The 16,792-nt window shown below is 41.3% G+C and overlaps 1 protein-coding gene across 3 annotated transcripts in view; it reads right to left on the bottom strand.

The window, feature by feature from the left end:
* The window catches only part of RAP1GDS1 (Rap1 GTPase-GDP dissociation stimulator 1), a 102,499-nt gene extending 90,115 nt beyond the window's left edge, over positions 1 to 12,384 (bottom strand). For 2 of the 3 annotated variants that reach the window (XM_054203350.1, XM_054203351.1), the window contains exon 1: positions 12,119 to 12,384. In XM_054203350.1, the coding sequence (XP_054059325.1) occupies positions 12,119 to 12,122 (4 nt within the window). In that variant the 5' untranslated portion in view covers positions 12,123 to 12,384. The remainder of the gene's footprint in view (positions 1 to 12,118) is intronic. The other variant, XM_054203352.1, reaches the window with a different exon arrangement.
* Positions 12,385 to 16,792: the final 4,408 nt, after the last annotated feature.

Here is a 16,792-nt window from a genome sequence, read left to right as displayed (position 1 = left end):
CAGAACTCCGAGGTCTTATCTTTTCAGTAACTGTCTGGTTGTCACCCATGGCCAGCACATCTACCTTTTCTCTCTAGTGCATGAGACTCAGATTTCCTCATCTGTGTCTGACATCATGATACACTGAACTAATTAGTCTTTTGAGAATACAACTCCTAATTCCCTTGTGCCACAAATTCTCCAGTGTACCAAACATCTGCAGCTTTTTCTGGCTTCCACAGCTGTGAGTCACTGCAACCTAAAAACTGTATGCAGATTTTAAAACCATTAATTCTACTAAACTATGATGAGTATTTAAAAATGAGACTTCTTCAAGTCATCTCAAATATGAAGGCACCCCCGGCATCATTTTATTACCCATCACTTTATTACCCATTATCCTATGGTCATTTATGTCCAGGCAGAATATAAAAGCTACAGTTTGGGCCCAATTACCATCTTAAATCAAATTTGCAGTCACTTTATGCATAATACAGGGCAATGGAGAACTGAGGACATAGTCTGACTACACAGAGGCTTCAGCAGCAAAGCTGGTTTCAACAGATTACCTTTTCTAAATGCTCTGCAACCAGGTCACTTAAAGCACTGCTATACAGCGTCACTTAAACCTACAACTCACACTTAATCATGTCATTCTAGAGTTTGCTGTATTCAATTTAAAGAAGTCATGTCTCAGTTTTACTTTCATTAAATTAATGCCTCTTTATAAGCTCTGTGTTGAGCATGCAAATCTTTCATGTCAAAGCAACCAGACTTTCTTGTCTGATGGTTTTACATCACTCTTAGATTGCATTAGATGAAGCAGCAGAAACCTCTAGAATGAAAATATTCAAATGATATGCTGAATCCTGGGGACAAATTAGTTCCACAAATAAAGAGCAGAATAGAATGCTCATGTAAGCAAGCAGAATCTGGCTTCTAAACTTGCACTGACCCTCTGAAGGTGTTAGAAAATAACACTGAAGTCCAACACATCTACATGATCAAAGCCTAAGAAGTACAGAAGCTTTAACTATTATATAAATACAATAAACATAGTGGCCATCAAAAACCCATTCTGATTGTTCTTTGAAAGGCCAACAATGAGTGCTACAACAAAAACTGTTAAAACAAAAATATTTTAATTCCAAACTGTGAGCAAAATCAGAAGAGGCCTGTTCCGTTACAATGACTGCTTTTGCAAGAAGTACATGAGACCCGGGAGAATAAAGAAGGAAAACAATAAGGAGCTTGCAAGAATTCCTGAGTTTTCAAGTTTGATATCTAATCCTTGATCTCAGAGTTATATCTCTCTCTGCCCAAACAGAGTTTGATACACAAGAGGTTCCTCAGCATGTTTCTGATTGTAAGAAATAAATTTCTGGTAATGGAAAAAAAAAATTAATAGGCTCTCCTATTTTTTTAGGACATAAAAAAGGTCAAACAGAAAAGCCTGCATTTCAAAAAACCTGCCAAAGATTAAATCATTTTGTAAAATGTGCCTATTAACGAGCTTTCAAAAAATACAGCAAGTTCTTTATGTACAGCCAAAAATGCTGTTTTGTTGATGATAGTTTCTGATTTTAGAAAAGAAAGCCGTTTAGTTTAAATAGTTGCTAAGTATGCTGCCTTCCAAGTGACACCTTGCTGTTGTGATCACTGAAGTACAGAAAACTGTGCTTCAGAAAACTTAACTGGAAGAGCTAAGTAGGCTAAAAACAATACAGTAGTCCACAGCTGTTGCTTTTTATCAGAAAGTCTATTTAATATCCATTTAAAGAAAAAAAAGAAAAAGTAAAACAGGCCACCCCTTGCTAACATGACGTGCTTGATTATCTAGGGCACTTCTCTCCCCAGCCATCAGTTTTGAACTGGGTACAGGCACTGAACTCAAATTTTATGTTCACAAGAGAACTCTTCCAGTTTCTTCCAGAGATTCTTAAGTCTTAAATTCTACCTTGTTCTCAACAGCCAAAAAAGAACTGTGATGCATTCACCCTCCTTATAAAGGGAGAAGTTATGGCCTTAATACAAATAAACAAGTGCTTCAGATCATTTCTCGGATGAAGATGCATTCTGAAAAAGTGTATTGAATTGTTTTTTGTTTCTCTCCACCATTCTTGCTTCTAGAGCATTAAGTGTCCACACTCTCATATACGTCATTAGAAGCATAATGTGTAGCAGTCTTGAAAAGAGGGATTCCTAATATTTTCTGGGAATATCAGAAAGCACCGAAAGCCATTATCTGATGGCTATATAGTGAGTTTCTGAAACAGATTTCTGAAAACATAATTTTTCTTTTTCCCTATGCTGCTACAAGATAGAACAAAGGTCACTGTATGTATATTAATAGCTTATGACACTGTGCTTACTATTCCTTTTACATGAGGATGTTCTAATATGATGATCTCCATGCTAAATTAGTTTCCTCTTTGATGTAACAAATTACATAAACTATGCAATTCCATCAATTTTTAAGAAAAATTAAGTTCTCAAGTTCACCAAATCATTGTCTTTATCAGAGCATGTGGCTCTTTCTTCATTTGGCAAGTTCCTTTGAGTGCTACATGTTGGTATAGCATCACACCTATGAATAAAAGACATTTTAACAGTGCTTCTGATGATCAAAATTGGTCCAATCTCTGACATTTTTCCCCCAACTGTATAAACTGGAGAGCCAACATTACTACGTCTTGAAACAATAGGGCAATGCATACCATTTTACATGGTTTCACCAAAAGAGGACAAGGTTTAAGCTCTACTACAGTTGAGTCAGAAAAGCAAAATTCCAATGACTTCAGTGGAACTCAGTGTGGGCTTTGTGTGGGTACAAGAATGCTGTATAAATAGCATTTACATTAATAGGGCCCAATTCTGTATGATTTCTTTCCTACGAGATGCATTCTTTCATATATTCTCACTTATTGTACAAGTATATGAGGCAAAACTGAAGCATGATTTTAAACTGGTTGTAAATAACTGATACTTAACTAAAGAGAAGAAAAAAAAAAATCACATCAGCTCTTGAAATTAGAAAGTAGAGCGCCAGTTTTTCAATTCTTTCCCTAACAAAGATAGTGGAAAGGGTGGATGATGGAAGAAGCTGTCAACTATTTAATTAATAAAGACAGAACCAGGGGAGGAGAGAGAGTGGGAGATGGGAGGAAAGAGGGAAAAGAACAGATAACTGGAGGAGGTAGAGAGGAGGAAGACTATAGAAAACTGGGCAATGAAATGAAGACTGAAGGACTAGGATGGCTGTGGAAGAGAGTGTGAAGAGTAAGAAAGGATTCTTAGGTAAAATAGAAAAGGCTTGAAGAAAATAAGTACATTATGACATCACATAGAGAAGTGTGTTTTTTGCCTGGAAAGTACACACTGTATTTTGGGCACTGCTGCACATAAATGTATTGACTGGTATCTTTGATTGGACTGAAGCACTATCTTGCTGTAAATGGGTGATGGAATTTTTATTGCCAAGATTTAAGAAAAAAAAACAAAAAAAAAACAACAAAAAACCCCCAAGAACGTGCTTGGTTTCTGTCAGCAATCCCTTATGTACATGTTCCATCTCTTTCCCTCCATTGCCAACATTTCCCTGCTTTTCCCCTAATTCCACATGGCAGGAGCTGGCATGTCTGTATATTCTCCCAGAGCTTTGTGGAGATCTAGGTAAGAAAGAGGCTGTCCAACAGGTTTTGCAGAATGAGAGTAAATGTATTTGTATAAAGTGTATTAACGGATTTCTACATCCATTTAATCATACTAGACATTTTTACAATGAATGTGTTCACAGACCAGCATTCTGTTATGGTTGGCCTTTATTTCTGCCCCAACCCTCGCAGAACAACATCCTGATCCTAAAATCAGTTCAACACATGATCATGGGAGAGGAAGGAGGAAAAATAATGGCTACTAGCCACTTAGAGGAGAGGGGAAAAAAGAAAGACAGAAAGGTAAGTGGGGAAATATGTCATAACTATTCGCTGCTGCCACTCCTCCTGATGGTCACGTTCACTCACTGAATTTCCCCTTAAATTGCTCACTGAAATTCACAGGGGTGTCTTAGATATTTGTACAACAGGGTCTTAACATGACCAGCAATCCAGTCACTGACAGTGTGCACAACGTTAAGATTGCCGAAGGAAGCGGTCCAAGATATGAAGATGCTATTTACCAAGTACACTGGGCTCGGAAGACCGACTTCAGTCGGTTCCTCCAGAGGCCCAGGAGGGGTAAGTTAAACACTCTGTGGACAGGGAAGATTTAGATAAGAAAGATGTGTACAATCCTGCTTTAGTTTTAAAACCCTTTTCTCTTCCCATGCTTTGTTCCTGCCGTCAAGATAAAACAGCATTTTGATTTAAGGAAATTGTTCCAAAGCCTTCATGTAGCACAAGTAGCTATTTGGCAGTACTGAACTCAAGTTATGCCTGCGGGGTACTGGGTGCTGTCAACTGCAAGCATGATGGGATTCCTCCATAGAGAAGGGATACGTGAATGAATTTAGCAAGGCTACAGAAGGGAACAGGTGTGCTACTGGCCCTGTAAATAGTGACACGTACTTGTAAGGTTGCATTTAAGGCTATTTTGTCCCATTAATTTAAGTCACGGGACTGTCATGTCCAACTTCAAGGATAGGAAGTATTTCTAAATACGGTCCCAAGAGGAGTTCCTAGCTGCCAGAGAGCAGGCCACCCTTCAGCAACATGCAGACCTCCTCAGCCAAGCACTCCACTCATCCTAGAGTCCATAAAGGCTTGCATGTGGTCACATTTTATGGGTTTCGATATTTAAGCTAAATCAATAGGCAATCAGAATTTTCAGGTTCCATCCACAAAACATCGTCACAAAATTAATCCATATGGTACAATGCAATTTTAGTTTCCAGTCCAGGTATAATTAAGGGCAAAAGGGGTAGAACAGCGTTTGTAAAGTGCTGGGTATGACAGAGCTCTCTTCCAACTGTAGACCTCTACTGTATGGAAGATAGGATGAGGGAAGGATAAGTATTCTGTTACATCCTGGGGGGAGGGTGGTGGTGTGGGACTGGTCTAGTCTAGAGGTAAAGATATTTACTGAAAGGTGAAGAATGTGATAGGGATAGGGTTTTCAACTGCAGGTTTTGTGCCCTGATGCTCCCATGTTAGTGTATCAGGAAGGCCATAAAAATGCACAGGCAGCTGACAGTGGATATGCAAACTCAAGACTAACAGGAGATGTTGAGCTGTTACCTCTCCAGGTCTCCCAAACACAGCCCTATTCCCTGTGGAGGAATGGCTGAGTTCGAAGGGACATGATCTGATTGCGATGAACAATCCAGCCTTTCACATAAGCCTTGAGGAGAAGCCTGTTTAACTACAAGCAGGAATGTGACCATGAACTATCCTTGAGATTCCTCAAGGAGCAGAAGTAACAAGTCGGTAAACAAGATAAGAGGAACCACATCTGTGAACAGAGAAAGAAAGTTGTGCTTCATAGCCAGGGGTGGACACAGGACGTGTACCAATGGAATAATTGCCTTAATCACCTAAACACAAGTTGTAACCAATCACGTATCTGTTGCTATCGCTTGTTCTTATTGTCTGTCTATATATTCTCTGTGAAACTTAAATAAAGGGAGAACGATCATACTCATATTGAGATTCCATCGTTACTCCGGGTCCGTCTCCCACTCCGACATCCTCCGACAATTCCCTATAGGCTTATTGGCAGCCCTGATAAATTTCTCCAAGGTTTTGTTCAATCCTCGTCATGTCATTCATCCTATACTGCTTAGCTGCTCTCCTCCTCAAATTTCAGTCTTCTCACTCTGCCTCCATCTCTGCCCAGTCTTACTCCCAAGTGTATTTGCAGAGCACAGGTATTAAGCTTGAAAGAAAGGCTGCTATTCACCATGTGAATTTAAGCACCTGCTTAACTAGATTTAATCAGATAGTGAAATGACTTATCAAATCTGATTCAACTGATAGGAAGGGTCAACAAAAAATTAAAATTATACACAAATTTTGCATGTTTCTTCAAAATTGTTGTGTCCATCAGGCTGACAAGTATCAGTGGATGGAACAAACTGATGAACTTAAACAACACTGATTACCTTTCATCAATCTCCCTGAGCTATCACTAACACAATGAACAGCTCAATGTTTTAATAAAAGCTCAGAATTTACTTATGTCTCAGATGCTCCTACAACACATCTAGGAAGCAGTAAGCTTCTAAGAGATGTGAAATATGAGGAAAATGGGACCTAATATTGAAATGGATCACTTAAAATATTTCCTTTGCAAAAGTGTGATTTTTTTTTATTTTCCCTGATTTTTAAATGTGTAAATGGGATTTTTATTAGACATTTGTGTCTAACCTAGAAATGGAAAGCATGAAATGAAAGCACTTCATTTATTTTAAACTGCAAATTTTAACACAACTTTATACAGGCATCTACATTGTCTCAATTTATGCATATTTTGCATTCCAAATACTTCATAAATACACACACATTTATTCCCCGACATTTCTTATCAGAATTTGTGAAGATGTATCTGAAAGTGCTTGAAGTCAGAGATATTTCTAAGACACATGCTTTGCCAGCGCATACTTGTACAGTTAAGGTATGCTGTATTTATTTGCAGGTTCCAAAGCATCCTGCACTAAATTCTGTCCTCTATCTGGAGTTAAATGAACAGCAGTTATCTGGTTTATAGATTTGACAAATTCTTCTGGATACCTGCCAACTTTGTGATCTACTTGAACTACAGCTTAAGAACAGTATGAGATCGCCAGGCTTTCTGCACAACTTCAAAGCTCCCTAAACTAGAACTGCGTAACTCAGGCTGAACAAACGTCTCCAGACTCTCTGCACAGCTTTGAGGCTCCTTGAACCACAGCCATTTGTCTCAGAGAGTTTACAAATTCTATTAGGCATATCTGGAACGTACCTAAATTCTAATACACATCAGCTATTTTTTGCACTAAAAGGAACTTCAACATTCAGAAGTCTGTGACTTTTAACTATCATTTTACCCTACCAAAACAAATTTTGTTTGGTTGCCGTTAAATTAAAATTTGTAAATAGAAACAATTTTCTAGACCATATTTAACAAAAAGAGGCCCTAGGAGATTGTCCTTGCAGTGAAAGCTGCTACTTATAAAATCCCTTACTAGGAAAAGCTCCTTATCTAATTAAAATTCAAACTGTCGTTAAAAATTCTCCATTAGCTGGAGAACACACATCAACACTTTAAGACTCCTAATTTCCAGAAGTTTAAATGTAGTTCGTAATCTATTTTAATCTGGAAACAAGGTAGAATCTTAAATGCCTCCAACAGCATCAAAACAGCACGGATGCTCGTTTTCTTGAACATGCAGCATGTGAACAGACCCAGGTAGACTAGTCAACAGTGTAAAGTGGGTTTTCTCTTACATAAGTAACTGGGTCACTGTCTAATGTCCCTTTGTCATTCTAAGACATAAACTGCATCCTGCAACAGAGTTAAGAAGGGATAACAACCAACCTCCTTGACAGATGCCACAGATGAATCTCCATAACTTTCTCTCCTGTCAAACAGGAATGACATTGTTTTCCCCTTTATTGAGCAAACGCTAGTTTATGGCAATATCTCTCTCTCTCTTCTTTTTTTTTTTTTTTACATATTTATAAATAATTAAATTCTCAGAACTTCCAGAAATAAATCAACTGTACTTTAGGAAGATGGAAAATTATAATGAGTCTTCTCAAGGACTGTCAGCAGCAGCCAAATGGTACTACAAAAAAAGAGGGTAAAAATTATTTGATTTTACTTACATTTATACCCCAACTATTTTCATAACTTTTTTTGCGGGCGGGTGGGAGGGGAGGGGGCACAGAATATAGCTTCTAATTTCTTTTACTATTTCTGTCCTCTGTTGTTCCATTCATCCATTTATTATCCCTGTCTTTCCTCTGCTTCTAGTATTTCTCTCCCTCCACGCATCTCCCTTAAGGGATTTTTGTTCCCTTCTATTCTTGTCTCGGTAGCTTTCTCATTTCCATTATTACTGCTTTGTTTCCTTCAGGTTTCAGCTGTTCTTTTGCCCTTTCTCTTTCTACTTTTATTTTGACGCTATAGAAAGCCAGATGTTCCTCACAGACTTCTGAAACTACATCAGAATATTCTGTTCTAGGGAAACACATTTGTGAATGAAGCCTTTAACCTAAAGCTAAAGACAAAGTCAGTTGGTTTCAGTCTCACACAGTAACAAAAGATCACAAATATTGGCCTGAACACAGGAACAGTTATTCATTAAATAAGGTCAGTCAGAACTAATCTAACCTCTGTGGCTGCTTCAGAACCACACTTCGAGGAACATTACTGAAGCAAAAGAGATGCAGTCTAAAAGCAGTTTCCTCTGTGTTTGTGTTTTAAAGACAAGACTTTTGCTAAAATCAGTCTCATTTTAGGAAATCCTCATACAACATTTCATACTGGCTTAAATTGGTGTATTCTGGCTGGCTAGAACTAATATGCTGGTGGTGTTAGAAGTCTCATTGTTTTAGCCAAAACTTTAAAAGAATTAAAAATTATCTTTTTGTGCAATTGATATATCTCTTTTGCAAGCAGTTTATTAGGCTGACTTGCATCTCTTGTAAGAAAACTAGCAAAAGAGCTCTCAAGATGGAAGACTTTTTTTTTCATTAGCTTTCATTCCTCTCATGTCTGAGGCTCCTGATTAATTTTTTAATAAAGAGCAGGCAGGTTTATCCCTATCTTCCTGAAAGCAATATTGCACACAGCCCTGCCTGAAGCTTCACACCCTCCTGCCTCCTTTATTGTGAGCCAATGTCCTGAAGACAGACCCTGGCTTGTTACACCCTGATCTGTGGTTCAGTTTGGATTTGGTGTTTAAAACCACACAGCTGACCCCAAAACTTGATATATAGTTGCACGTGGTAATTCTTCAGGAAAACTGGGAAAGGAAATCGCGTATATTGAGAGGGCAATATAAATCTTTGCTCTGACAACAGTGTAGCTAAACAGACAGTACTTAAATCCATCTATGTTATAGCCTCTGTATCTAATCTATCTTGTCATCGTGCTATTACTGCTAGGTATTGTAAAAAGAGTCTATGAAACTCCTTGGTCTCATTGGGCAACCAGCAGGTTGCTCTCGCAGTTTGTTGCCCAACTAAGCACCTAAGTATGTATTAAGCTTCATAAGAGCAGAGGCAGCCTTCCATTTCCTGCTAACAAAACCAGTACTCTCAAAATGGAAGAATATTTTTATGAGCTTTCACTATATAGAGACAAACTTCAAACAAACTGATACATGCCATAAAAACCAAATTGTTATCTGTATTTGTATTCTGTGTACAAGCTCTCAAATGTGGTGTTTCTCCATCTTTTTGGGCCAATGGATTACTGTTGAGTGGTCAATATGTAACTAAGTTCCTAATTTTTATTTCATTAATTTACATCTGTGGAATAACTGCAGCCTGCTTACAATAACCTCCACAGGCCACTGCTCTAAAATAGAAAGCTTTCCTTGAATATGGTGTGTTTGCACGAGGATACAAGTTGTGTTTTTCAAGGTTAAAAACAAGAAAATGACTGAGGAAAGGGGCCATTCACTGTGAAACTGAAGCATGGCATTAGTAACTGAAAAGTAAAAACCTGTAATTGTTATTATAAAAACAGAAGTAAAGTACTGGTGGTTCACATGTCATCTCAAATATTCAAAGTGCTCTACTTCCAGGAGTACTTAAGGCAACTTGCCTCTTGAAGCCAACAGTTGAATATTGTTTAAATTGTATTCAGACACAACTTTAAAAACTATAAATGAAAGCAACAAAAAGGATAATTTTGGAAAGAACTGACATTAATGAGAGGAAATTACTGTCTTCTAGGAGGAAACAACTGCCATGAGAATGTAGTCAGAGGAACACACACTTGGAACCAGAGCGGCAGCAGAAATATTTCTATATAGTAATGATAATGCAGATCCAACAACAGAAATCTTTTTATTTGAGTTACAATATACCTGGTTGGGATTCCATATTATATCATTAGTATACAAACCAGCTAATACCATACCAACCTTTGTAAATACAGAATAGACCAAATATTTAACCATAAGACATTACTGCAGTCTGCCACAAGCACTTGTTTGTTGAGCACAGTTTATGGCATGATATACAAGCTATAGAAAGAACAAATTCATCCTTGACTTAATTCTAAGGATTTTCACCTTTTATGCAATGCGTTACCAAAAACAATACTATAAGCTGAATGAGGGAAGCTAGTGCACTGATGGTATGAGCTTAAACATAGATCTTAAATATGAAAAGTCATTACTGGTTCCTAGCCAAGGTGAAACTGATTTCAGTCTTTGCCACTCCTTGGAGCAACAAGATCTGCTGCAGAGGCTACTTAGAGTTTGCCTTTATTTTAAAGACAGTGGAATGAGGCCCTGGTATGTGAAGAAATACGGGGGGAGGGGGAGGCCTCTCTATTTTCACAAGCAATCTCTCTGGGTAATTATGGACAGGTGCTGATAGATTCTACAGGAAAATTATTTAAGTCTTCCTGAAAATAATTATAACTACTCTTACTTTTGCAGCAAGCTGTAGCAGATTCTCAAACTGTTTACAACAAACTTGCCTGCAACTGAAGCATAGTCTCATCTAAAAAGCAATGCTGAGCTAATTCTGCACCAGCTTTTCTGAACAGCTTTTAGCTGATGCCCTGAAGTTTTTATTTTCGGAAGCCAAAACAGAGTTAGCTACAACTAGACTTCGACCAGAATGATAATAGTCCTGCTTTGTGAATGGAGACAAGAAACATGTGCAAACTAAATCCTAGTGTCTTGTCTTTTCCATCCACATTAAAAGAGACACCTTCACTACATCATTATAGTTTTACCTAATTCTGATAAAATCTGGTAGTTATGCCTCATGCCTGACCCTGGCAGCTTCTAATTTGAACCATTCTCCAAAGGTTCACCATTGCTTTAAAGGAGTTAAATAAGTATTTATCCTCATTTCACAACCAGAAAAACTGAGGCATTGCAACTGCTTCTTGCCATGGAAACTTCTAGTTAAAAGTGAAAGATGTGTGTGATCTGCAAAGAAACTACTAATTTACCTAAGGCCACAGGAAGTGCTGATGTCAAACCCCTGAGCTGAATTCAGGAACTGCCACCTCTTTACCCTGGTTGGAGGCCACAGCTCCTTGCCCTCCGGATCTGCAACCTAGATTCCCACCACCACATCTGCCAGGCTGGCTGGGTCTTTGGCAGCTCAAGGCGGGGGTACTCCTTACCCATCTCTGGAATCTATATCACAGACAGATTTCTGGGAAATCTGTTTTACAATGTCTGTTTAATACCAGGAGAGCTGTAGTTTGTACAAGAGGCAAGAGAAATTCACTGAGCACTTTGTAAAGAAAAATCAAATACTGTACTTCCTAGATTCACATGGCATTATTCGGAAGCTCCATGCAAGTGGCAATCAGTGTAAAACTACTTAATTTACAATCTTAAGATAAAAAAAAAGGCATCGGTAATATGGCTGCATTTGTAGGCATGAGTAATGCTCTTTCTAAAAGCTGGAGAAATATCTTTGGATCTCTGTGCCTTTCACAAACAAGGAACGGGGATTATAAAATAATCTCCTGAAGGTATTACCCCAACTGTCTCCATTATGCAAACAGTAACGGGGAAAGCGTCCTGGGGGTGCCTTATATAACTCCTTGCTCCGAACCCCTCTTCGCACTCAGGGAATTTATCTTTCCTCTGACCCGCTGGAATTCAGAGCGAGGACCGCGGGTGCCGTGCCGGGCGCACCACGGGGCTGACCGGCGGGGCGCCGGGCTGAGGCAGAGCCGCCAGGCGGGGCCGGCCGGCAGCAGCGCAGGAGCCGCGGAAACTTTGCGCCGCAGGGGCAAGGGCCGGGCAGCGGCCACGGCAGCGCCGGGGGGACCCGGCGGAGCCCCGCTGTCCGCCTCGACCCTCCTCCTGGGCTAAGGCACGGAGAAGAGGAAGGCGGCCGATAAGGAAGTTGCACCAGTCGCCTCTCCCCGCCCGCCGGAGAAGAGCGGGCAGCGGCCTCCGGGGGCAGAGGGGCGGCGGCAGGGGGCTGCACAGCGCGGAGCTGGGGCGACTTACCCATGGTGCCGCCGCGGCCTCCTCCTCCTTCTCGCCCTCCTACTGCTGCTGCTGCTGCCACCGCCACCTCTCCGCTGGTGCGGAGGGAGGCGCGGGAGGCGTGTGCGCGGAGCGGGGCGGGCGCGGCAGCGGCGCGGAGCCTGCGTGCGGCGCGGCTATGAGTCAGGGTAACACATCCGGGCAAGGCCGCCTGGGAGACACCCCGCCCGGCGGCACCCTGCCACCACCCGCTGCTGCCGGGGAAGGGCAGGCAGCCACGGAACGAGGAGGCGGTGCAGGGCCGGCGGCAGCGCCCCCGGCTGGGGAGGAGGTGGCTGGGGGAGGGCGGGGCCCCACAGGGAACGGCGGCTCCCGCCCCTCGCCGCGGCCCCGGGCCTCCTTTGTTAGAGGGGCTGGGGTGGGGCACGGCGCTGAGGGAGCGGGGGGCGTCGGTACGACCGTTAGTAACGGCTACGAGCGCGCGCGGCGCGGTAATCTCCCTCACGCTGCGGGCGCCTGAGGTCGTTCCTGTGTTTTCCCGCTGCCCCGCATCCTGCGGGGAGAAGGGGCTGCGGTTTTATCGGCGGGGCGGTGGGAGCGGGGGGTTTCTGCCATGCTGGCCGTCCCTCGGCGTTCTGTGGAAGGCGGGCGGCTGCAGCTTGCGGCCGGTGAAGGAGAGCGAGGCTGGAGACCGGGTGGGGCGGCGAGAGGGCCGCGCCCCGGTCCGCCGTCGCTGGGCGGGAGGGCGGCAGCCGCTTCTTCCAAGTTCCTTCAAAAGGCCCGAGCGCCGCCGAGGCTCTCTCCCCGCCGCGGGAGGTGGTGGGGCAGTTTAAAAATGGGGAGCATTTCGCAGGAGTGGTGGATTAAGATGGGTGAAAAAGCAGCTTTTGGGTGGGCCGTGTGAGGAAAAGAGTCAGTGGAGGAAACCGCCAGGTGAAGTCCAATTGCTGTACGTTTTGCTGCACCGACGTTGCAAGTTTTACACCCAAAGCTGGAAGGCTTCTGCACGAGGTAGTTATGTGTGGAAGGCATTTTTAACAAGAAAATGAATCTCTGTATTCAGCATTCCCCCTTCCTTTCTGCCCCGGGATACTCTATCATGCAGGGAACAACGAGAAACTGTTTACTGTTACAGTCCTCTCATTGTAGCGCTTTCACTGGGAACTGTTTTGGGGCAGGGTTGAAATTAAGTGAGTAGCTCTTGTAGCATTTTCACTTTTTCTAAATCTTTCCATATTTATGCATTCACAGGTTTACCTGAGTAAATCCTAAAGTATGATTAAATAGAGTAGGACCAAAGAGTACGATAGAGGGTCTTCCTCGCTCTATAGGAACGGATAGGCCAGAGACAATTCAGATGAGTGATGCAAAAAGGAGTTGCGGATGAGTCAGCCCCCACAGTGGCTTCACAAGTGACATCAGTAGCCTCTTTCAGCCAGCAGTCAGCAGCTGCCAGGGGTTTCCTCTCTGGAAGAGGTCCTGGGAGCTCTCATGGCTGTAAAAGGGCAGTGTGATATGACAAGCAAAGAATAATTCATCAGTCCTTCTGCAGAGTACAGGCTGAACATCTTGGGGTTTGTCCATTTACTTTGGTGTAGCCCTGTGATTCAGCAGCTCTTTCCTTAGGACATCAGCAGGATTTTGCAGTTGACTTCAGCGGGGTTAACCACTGTCCCAGTATGCAGAAACTGACACTGAAGATATATAATTTTATGAGCAGCTGATACTGAAAATTTGTATGTTTTTACAATGGCTAGACAACTAAAACACTTAGGTTACTGTCTTCATTGCACTGTGACTGCAGAAAATTCAAACCAGAGCATGTTGGTTTTTTAACTGCAGGGATTGTCTAGTACAATACCTAATAAAATACAGGGATTCTTAAATGAGTCTGAGTGGTGAAAAGTTGTATTTTTCTCCTTCCATCTATTTTCAAATCCTGCCTGAAATTCATTTTTGTTCTACAGTTTTGCCTCCTTATTTCTTTTGCTCAGAAGTAAGTTTTGCTTAGGCTTTTTATCTGTGTCCCAAGTGTTTCCTTGACATGTCTGGGGAAAAAGGCAGTGAAATACTGTTCCTACTGATCCGTCTCTAAGGGGTCATGGAGGAGATGTTCCATGCATTATTCCATATTATTTCCCAATTGGATACCTGGGATAAATCAGAGAAATCTGTAAAATGCGTGAGTTTCACAAGTTTACTTGCATATCCTGATTGAAATGCACACCTACATCTTTGCAAGACCCAGAAAGTTAGGACTGTTACCTGCTCCAAGAGAGGATTTTGAGGACAGTGACTTCTAAAGAGTTCTGCTTTTAAAAAAAAAAAAAAAAGCCAGAAAGAGGCCTGGCACTGCAGAACGTCTTTGATTATAATTGGTTTTGGTAGATCCAAAAGAACTGTGCAAAAGTAGGGAGACTTTTTGATCTTTTGACTGAATACTTGTTAATTCTAGAGAGAGAAAGAGAAAAGTCTGAAGAAGCCAAGGACTTCATTTTTGTCAATCTCTCCATTAGGTACAAGTTTACAATGGAACAAAGGGCTATTGTAAAAAAAAATAATCCAAATAAAGCCCTGCCATTCTTGCAGCTGAATGCAAGATCAAGTATGTATGGCTACTCATGGTACAGTGCAAAAGGGCGAGGAGCCTTCCTGAGGGGAATTTCCATCTCCAAGAGACTATACAGAAGAGCTTTGGGCCATCAAGCTTTAGATATCATATCTATAGATTATATGCAAAATCAGTGTGCTGATTTTTTTTTAAAGTGATTAGCACCTGTGAAGTGTGATGCTTGTGAGAATATCTCATTAAAAATAATGAAACGATTATGTTCTTGATGTATACATCAAGGAAAAAAATTAATTAAAAAACAAGTTTTTGAGGAAAACTGGGAACTAGAAGCAATGTATTAAGTTACCAGTGAGGTTTGCAGTAGAAGTTGGGAAGAAACCTGTACAAGCACATTCTGTGGATTTCAGGGGATGTTTAATTTCAGCAGTGGGGAAGAGAATGGAAGATTCTTTCATAAAAATATCCTTTAGAATAGCTTATGAGATCCCTGCTCATTTCTGCACTTGTAAATGCAGCTGTGGAAATTGAGTTGTATACTACAGAAATTATGAAGTTTTTAACAAGTGCTGTCTCGGCACTCCCAAACACTGACTGTGTCTTATGTACTGCAAGAAAATGGAAAAATTTGGTCAAAGTGACCTTCCAGTGCTTACCACTTCACGAATTTTCTTTTTCGTATCCTGCATCCATTTCAAATTCTCAGCACATCTCCTCACCCCTGATGTAGCAACTCTTTGAAAAGCTTTCTCACACATATTGCATCATTTAGTTTGGCACAAAGGTGCAGGTAAGGAATATATTTTTAATTGCCTCTGTACTGATCTTAGAAACCTACATGAGCAACAGAAGGATGTCGGGATGCTTGAATACATAAGGAAATATGATATAGTACTGTAATTCAGTGGAATTTAGGTCATCTGGTGGGAATAGCTGTCACAACCTGTTCCATAAGTAAAGAAGGGCAAAGAATGCCGAAGTATGGGTAGCACTTTACCTTTTGTTTCCTGTTAGAGGCACAGACAACTCCCTGAGTCCTGGCACCTTGAGAAATTTAAGTTCTTGTAAAACCAGAGGTGGAAATAGTGCAGGACTATCTGTGAACTTGCACGTGGAAAACAGGACAAGCTACTTCTTGAGATCTTCCTGCGATATGGGGAGGCAACAAAGCGTGCACGGGGACAGAGTGTTGCCAGGGATGACTCAATGTTCTCCCTGAGAGTAAGCTGCCTCACATTTTCCATGGGATAAGAACAGTTATTAATACAGAAGTGAACACCTGACCTTGTCCTGTGATAACTCATTCATGTTCCCATATCCGGTGTGTAAATATTCATGATAAAGCCTTTCTGTTAAGTGCTGGAAGTTGGAATTAGAAAACTCCAGCCTTGACATAAGGTAGAACTTTCTAGCTGTGAGTGCAATTTAAATACCAGAATGGCTGATCTGGGAAAGTGAAATCTGAGAAATTCATGGTGTTTTTGTCTCTCAATCCCAAACTTTCAAAAAGCAAAGCTTTAATCTGTTTGAAGGAAAAATTTGTGTGTGTTACGTGTGAGTATGTATGCATTGTGTGTCATACTAAAAGATTGCAGTAATCCTTTCTGGAGTGAAAATTTGGGACTTTTTGAATGACCAGTATCTCCCGCTTTCTTCCTGGGTATAGGGGAGAGTAAAAATTGCATACGATGCTTGGTACATTCATAACATATGAAGACAGTGGCTACAGACTAGACTTACTTTTTAGAGCTGAAGGAGGTTTCCTGTGTAGTCAGGAAGGAATTTCCTCCTTTTTCCCCTCTAACATAACTGGGCAGTTGTATTATTTTTTGTTTGCTTGCTAGGGTTTTGTATTTATTATAGCTTTCCTACAGTCCCTCAAGAAGAGATAGGAGAGCAACTGGAGGGAAAAATTGCTCCAAGATTATTTTGCGTGTATAAAATCTACTCAGGTGACCTAGTTACAATATCTAGGCTTGAGAACGACTTTGATTCCAGGTGAGGTTGGTAGGGACCTTGCCTATATTTGCCTTCCCCTTCACTACGAGAGGCGGTTTGCCAGCCAGACTCTCTCTGTAGATCTTGCCTAAACAGAATCCAGTCACGCAGCTGTCTTGGGCATGAGA

The sequence above is a fragment of the Rissa tridactyla genome, chromosome 5 (genome assembly GCF_028500815.1).
Source record: "Rissa tridactyla isolate bRisTri1 chromosome 5, bRisTri1.patW.cur.20221130, whole genome shotgun sequence".
NCBI classification, from domain to species: Eukaryota; Metazoa; Chordata; class Aves; order Charadriiformes; family Laridae; genus Rissa; species Rissa tridactyla.
This window is presented reverse-complemented; position numbering and strand designations above follow the sequence as displayed.